We start from the raw sequence: 7,501 nt of genomic DNA, 5'->3' as shown, positions 1-7,501 counted from the left end.
GGTGAAATCAGTTCATAACTGATGGTTTGTAGAGCATTTTCAGTGCTTATTGGGATACACCCATGTATAAGAAATAAATACACAAAATTATGGAAAGGGTGAAGGGTCCTTAAGCCGTAACTCGTAATGGTTTTTCTCTCTGAACTTCCACAAGGATCTTCATCAACTCATCGTCATGGATATGATGTATTTTTAAGTTTAAGAGGTGTTGCCACTCGTCATAGTTTCACTAATCACCTTTACAATGCTCTCATGCATGCCAATATCTGCCTTCTTGGATGATGAAGAAATTGACACCGGGGAGGATCTGAAACCCGAATTGGGGAGTGCCATTAAATCGTCCAAGGCTTCTGTTATAGTGTTGTCCAGGAACTATGCTGCTTCCACATGGTGTCTTGATGAACTGGTGTTGATCCTTGAGCAACTTAGGACATACAAACATATTGTAATCCCCATCTTTTATCATGTGGAGCCCACCCATGTCTGGAAGCCACTAAGTAGCTTTGGAGATGCAATGGCTAAGCATAGACATACGATGGAGGCGTAGACAAATACAAATAAAAGAAGTAAATGGGCTCAAAAGATGGACCAACGGATTAAAGCGGTTACAGAAGTTGCTGATTTAAAAGGGAAGGATGCAAATGGAAGGTAACCACTTTCTTTCTCATATTTCCGTACTTCTTTAATATAGTTTAATTAGCATATGAAAAGTCAATATCATCTTATCCTTATGCATTTCAATACCTTTTTCATAATCATAAAATAAGCACATTTTTATGCATTTAAATTTTGATAAAGATATGCTTGAAATTGAATCTAAATGTATCAATTACGTGATCTCATAAATTAATTTATATATGTAGGTTAAGCAATCCTGCTAAATTTATCACACTTTCTATCCATTTGTTATTTTATCATGAATTAGTTCATTTCTATGCATTTCGTAAGGTATCTACTATTTATATATCATTCTACCTTCAAAGCGTATCTTCGTTTATTATGATAATTTAATGCTCTTGCTTTTAATTAGTAAACGTTAACTTATAACTGTATAATGACATTTAGTTATGGTTTATGCAAAATCATATTGGTATTAAAGTTTGATGGTTTTGTAGAAACACAATGAAATTTGGTGGCCCATTAATGAAATCTTCTGTTACATCGGAGGCTCTGGTCTTATTATAAATAATAAATATGTTATATGACGTTCCACATTAGATGCTTATATGGTTAAAAGTGAAAATAGGATATATTTATGCTGTCAAAAACTTAATTAAATAATAGCTTAATATGATATAATTTTGTTTTGTATCTTTGGAAAAAATCTAAATCTCCAATATGGCAAGTTAGTTTTCTGGATTGTGTATTGTGGTTCTTACTAAAATCAATTTCCAGGCTAGAGGTGGAGCTTATTGATGAAATTGTTAACAATATCTTCCGTAGTTTGCACATATCCTCAAAGTTTCCACTACCACAACTTATTGGGATGGACAATTCCATTAAAGTCGTCACTTCGTGATCGAAAGATGCATCATCAAATACAATAGATATACTAACTATTTTGGGTATGGGTGGGATCGGTAAGACATCTTTAGCAAAATATGTGTATGTGTTACATTTTCATGAATTTGACACTGGTAGCTTCATTGAAGATATCGATAGGAGATGTGTTGAAAAATCTAATGGACTGCTTGATGTACAAAAAGAACTCTGTGATGACATTTCAAAATCAAGTTTAGTTCAAGTTCATGATGATTCTATATAGACCATAATGATAGAGCATGCAATAGCCCGAAAAAAGTGTTTCTAGTTCTTGATGATATTGGTAGTCTTGATCAGTTAGATGCATTACTTGGAAGCACAGGTTTTCATCCAGGAAGCAAAATCATAATAACTACAAAAGATGCATGGTTGACAGAGAGCTGTGCAATTTTCAAAAAGAACATTAAACCCAAGCATCCAATGTACGAGCTTAAAGACATCTCTGATATCGATTCACAAAAAAAATTGTGTTTTCATTCATTCATGTGCAGTGATCCCAAGGATGGTTATGAAGACGTGTCAAAAAAGATTGTAAAGTATTGTGAAGGACATCCAATGGCACTTAAAGTTTTGGGTAGGTATTTACATAATCGAGATGTAAGTTATTGGGAGGGGTACATAGATAAGCTAAAGAAAGAAAATGATTCCCCTATAAACAATGTTTTGAGAATAAGCTTCGACTCTTTGCCATCAGAAAATGATAAGGAGTTTTTTAAGTATATTGTTTGTATTTTTGTTGGAACGGATAGAGATATTTCTATAACAATATTAAAAGCATGTGATATAGAGACCAGGTTCGGGATCATGAATGTTATTATGGGATCATGAATGTTATTAACAGATGCCTTCTTAGTATTGGATGGAATAAAGAATTGATGAATATTGAGTTGATGATGCATCAGTTGGTTCAAGAGATGGGAAGATTCATAGTACGTAAAGAATCACTTGACAAGCCATGGGAACGAAGTCGATTATGGGGTCATGAGTCATTCAAAGTGTTGAAACAAAGAAAGGTAAGATGCCATGTATACTTGTTTATTGCATTTTGTATTTCTATATACCTGTTTATAACATTTTAAATTACTTTTTCATGCCCTTTCTTTGTAGGGTACATAAAGTGTTTTAGGCCTCACCCTCGACATGAGAATGCTTAAGAAACTGAAGTTACATGGATTACTTGAGTTGAGAACAGATGCATTGAGTAAGATGGATAGGCTAATGCTTCTTCAACTAAATTATGTGCAAATAACCGACTATTATAAGAGTTTTCTAAAAGAATTAAGATGGTTGTGTATGCATGGGTTCCTTTTGAAGTCTATTGAAACGACCCAAAATACGACCCAAAAATTTTTGTTTTAATATTACTAAAAACTACATCATCGAATGTCATATATAATCAAAATCATGGAATGTGTAACTCAAATGTCATAGTAACTGAGTTAAAACAAAAACTGTATCAATCATAATAAATATCTTAATAAAACTCTCAGGATAAAACTGAAGTTGTGGTGTGTGCGATGCCATCATCCTAAGCTCTTCCCTTTGCTAGCGGAAGTACCTGAAACCAAAACTGAAACTGTAAGCACGAAGCTTAGTGAGCTCCCCCAAACTACCACATACCATACAATAACATGTAAACAACTATTGGGACTTGCCCACTGCATCGGACCGAAGTCCGGAAACTGCATCGGACCGAAGTCCGGAAACTAACCAGGGCCTTGCCCTCTGCATCAGACCGAAGTCCGGAAACTGCATCGGACCGAAGTCCGGAACTGACTGGGACCTTGTCCCCTGCATCGGACCGAAGTCCTGAACTGACTGAACATAACATAGCATAAACATATTAACTAGCATGAACACATATACTGCATACTGCATCGGACCAGGGTCCGGAACACATAACAGAAAACATGCTTGAATCACACAGACATCAAGCACTCTAACTACTGCATCGGACCGAGGTTCGGAACTACTACTAACTAAACGGGCCGGCATTGTGGTCGTAGACCCGTTCCTACTGGAAGGAAACTCACCTTGTAACTCTGGCTGCTAAGATGCTAAATCTGAAACTGATTGACTGCTGCTCCGGAACCGCCCAACTACAATTCCCAAAAACACTAAATTAGATACTCATAACTGCTTTCAAGGTAAAATGACTATTTTACCCCCGGACAAAGTCCACTTCGTGATCAAAGTCAACTTCCAAGTGACCGGACTCGCCGAGTTGGGCCACCAACTCGCCGAGTCCCTTACATCCAAACTAATCCTCTACCCGCTTCTACTCGTCGAGTTTGGCAAATACTCGACGAGTTCTTCTTCGATACTAACTACGAGTCTATCTTCATCTGACTCGCCGAGTTGTATGAACAACTCGTCGAGTTCTCCTTCATCGGATGAACACGACCAGACTGTGACTCGACGAGTTGTATGAACAACTCTTCGAGTCTGTTCTTGAGGCAAGAAGATTGCCTTGGGCTCGCCGAGTCAGGGCGTAGACTCGCCGAGTCCCTCCGTTGCTAGATCGGAGCTCTAACTCACCGAGTCCCTTACTCACTCACTGAGTCCACCCTAAACTCTCAAACAGGGAAAAATCGGGAACTCGCGACTCGACTCGTCGAGTCTAAAGAACAACTCGCCGACTCCCATGCATGACATTACTATACAGTCGATTTTGCTCGATTCCAGTGCATTCAATTCATAGATCTGGGTTCCTAGGGCTGGTTTCACACATAAAGTTTCTAACTTTACGTGTATGCATCGAGTTATAGGGGAAGAAGGCCCTTAAACAAGCTAAAAAGTGTAGATCTAGGGTTTGCATAAACTTGGCTCAATAAAAATCGTAGTCCTGAGCTTCTGGAGCTCAAACATGACTAGATCTGAAGTCCCTTCATCTCTACATACCCCCTACTCGAAATCAAGTCTAGAAATGGCCCCAAAAGTGACTATATTAAGCTTTAAAGGTGATTCAAGTGAAGCAAATAGAAAAAGTTCGAGTTTTATTCCTCAATAAGCTCTGAGATGGCACAAGGATCCTAGATCCTCTTCTTCTCCTTTGGATCTTCCTTCCTGTTTCTCTCTAAAAACTTCAAAGAGCACAAAGCACTCAAACTTCACAATGGGTCTAGGGTTACAGAATAATTTGCTCTGGAGGTGATGGAGGCTGGGATGGGAGGTTATAAAGTTGTTTAGATAGGGTGCAAACCCTTGAAATTAGGATTTCATCCAGACTGGCAGACTCGCCGAGTCCCAGGATATGGACTCGTCGAGTCGCCAACTTAAACCGCGTGCCAATCCCTACTCTACTCGACGAGTTGAGCTTCAGACTCGTCGAGTACCTCGTAAGAAATAAAAAATCACTTAATTTAAATTACGTACCAGAATTGGGGCGTTACATCTATACCTTTAGACTTACCGATAGAGAATCTGGTTGCTCTTGACATGTCATATAGCAATATTGAATCATTTGGGATTTTTTGTAGTTATCCACAATGAATTCATAAAAGGCTAAAGGTAACTTATCTTTGTTTGTTACACTTGTATTTCGAGTTGATGACATATTAACATTCATTTCAATTCTAACTTATTTTGGTTTCAGCACTTAATTGGATCGTGCTCAAAAGACAAAAGATTGTTTGGATCCTTGAAGATTCTTAATTTAAGTTTCTGTGAACAACTTCGTCGTATTTGTGGCTTTGACCGTCTCCCTAGGGCTTGAGAGTTTAATACATAGAGGTTGCACTGGTTTGCTTGATGTTTCTGAATCAATTGAACAATGTGATGAAGTTGTGCTTGTCGATCTAAGCTACTGCAACAAGCTTGGAAAACTACCAAGAACCATAGGAATGTTAAAAAAGGTTCAAACATTGTTGTTAAAGGGATGTAGTCTTGGTGAATATCGAATTAAGATTAGGGATATGGATTCAACGGAAAAGCTCAAGGTTGACAACATTCTCAAGGGTATACCAAGTGATTTGAAGTTCTTTACGATTTCTTTGCCAAGATCTTTAGTAAAGTTGTCACTTGCAAATAATAATTTGTCTGAATCCTTTCCCATGGACTTCAGTTGGCTATCCATGTTAAAACGATTATATTTAGACTGTAATCCTATTGTTTCCTTGCCTAGTTGTGTGAGAAGCCTTCATAGGATTAACTGGCTTAGTATGGTAAACTGTAATATGTTGACGTCAGTAGAGCATCCTCCACACACACAAACATATTTGGACCTCTATTTCGACTCTAATAAGCATTTGCTACGGAAAGTTGTATTTGATCCGCAAATGTCCCTACTCTTGTTCTTAGTAGACTGGAAGATGTTAGCACCTTCATCATTTGAAATTGAAGGCATGATAAAAATCCAACCAATGGAAGGTGTTGAGGAAAATGTATTACGTAGTTTGGGCTGGGCTAAGCTAGACTTCCTTATCATAAGGCGCATTGGAACTTTTCTTGAGGATAGAATAGAGGAATCTAAAATCCAGGTTTGGTCTAGTTAAGTATATGCCTTTGTATGATTATGCATGTATATATAGTTAATGAAGGTTGTTGTATTTGGCAGATGTATTATGAGTTTGGAATATTCATCACAATTGATGGAGGCGAAGTGATGTCGAATTGGATTGTAGAGAGACGCATAAGGTCATCAATGTTATTTACCATCCCATCATCTCCGAAAAAGCTCAGAGGATTGAAGTTCTGCTGTGTGCCGACATCTCGATTTTTGGATTATGAATTCTTTTATTTTCCAGTGATAATAATCCGTAATATAACAAAGAACCACACCTGGATATACGAACACTACATTCGCAGAGTCGATGTCCTTGGAAATAGTTTGACGTTGTTAAGCCATTAGATGCTTGGGATTAATGAGATGGAATGTGGTGATCATATTACTATTTGCATGAGGCCAAAACCATTTCATGTTGAGTGTGGGGTATGTTTTGTGTATGATGATGGAGACGCGGATGAAGAAGAAGATGCATTGGGCTATTATAAGTCCTGGAATCACATTATTGGTGGAGATATTGTTGTGTTTCAGTTAACAACTGTAGAGTACAGCCTAACCATATGGCGATTTTTGATGTCTGAAATTGATATGCGTATACAGTCATACGAGTCTTTATTTGGAGATGGCGCCCACTTTAAAGGTAGATATCATTCTTATGCAGTTATTTTTTTTATGTAGAGCAGATAGTAACTAAACTGATAATGTTTTGATGATAAATAACTCATATTTTGATTTTTTGCAATCAATTTCAAAACTTTAATCTATTTCTTTCATTAAATGAGCAACGATACTTCAGAGCTCTCTCTCAAAGGAAGTCTGGCGTACTGGAGGATGGCTAATATACCAAAAACCAATAGTGACAAGTTTATTTCTAGTATGTTTTCACATAAATAAATATCCTTCTAGGTGGTAGTTTCTAAGTTTTATCACTCAATGGACTTACACTTGTAGCTCAGCCGACCTTTGCTCATCTCTATTGCTTTGCCATTCAAATCAAGTCTTTTTTTTGTAATGTTTTCTAATGGAAATGAAGGTGCTTATTTTAGTGTTTTGTTGTCCCAAATTAAGAATTGTATCTTCCAAAGGTTCATGTCCAAAAATTTATCAATAGTGGGTTGGATGTATTTTTTTATATGTGTTTATCTCCTATGCCAGAAAACACAACATATTACACAACAAAGTTGATCATATAACATAGTTTTTTTTATTGGGTTAATAAACTGATGCTATGATCAAAATTTACTAATGTATATTTGTTTCCTTGGAAGGAAAGAACAAGTTACATATGCACCTCTTGTATAAGTTATCATCAAATACCACATATGCCTCCTATATTTTTCTCTATCCTACTATAACTTATTTGTAAAAATAAAAAAAATAAAAACAATGAAAAATAAAAAAAATTCTATCAACCCCTTGTAGGTTGGATGTCTGCAAATGATCCTTTTAAGCTTC

At 36.8% G+C, this 7,501-nt stretch overlaps 1 protein-coding gene across 1 annotated transcript; it reads left to right on the top strand.

Moving 5' to 3' along the window:
• Positions 1–583: 583 nt before the first annotated feature.
• Positions 584–2,658, top strand: LOC145126882 (disease resistance protein RUN1-like). The gene is made up of 6 exons (XM_079062167.1): positions 584–648; positions 864–948; positions 1,066–1,090; positions 1,766–2,336; positions 2,384–2,555; positions 2,650–2,658. The coding sequence occupies exons 1-6, from the start codon at positions 584–586 to the stop codon at positions 2,656–2,658; spliced, it is 927 nt and encodes a 308-aa protein (XP_078918293.1).
• Positions 2,659–7,501: the final 4,843 nt, after the last annotated feature.

This window comes from Lactuca virosa, chromosome 1 (genome assembly GCF_052849685.1).
Source record: "Lactuca virosa cultivar CGN04683 chromosome 1, Lactuca_virosa_CGN04683_v6, whole genome shotgun sequence".
In the NCBI taxonomy this organism is placed as follows: domain Eukaryota; kingdom Viridiplantae; phylum Streptophyta; class Magnoliopsida; order Asterales; family Asteraceae; genus Lactuca; species Lactuca virosa.
Note: the sequence above shows the minus strand (reverse complement) of the source record. Positions and strands in the feature narration are given on the sequence as shown.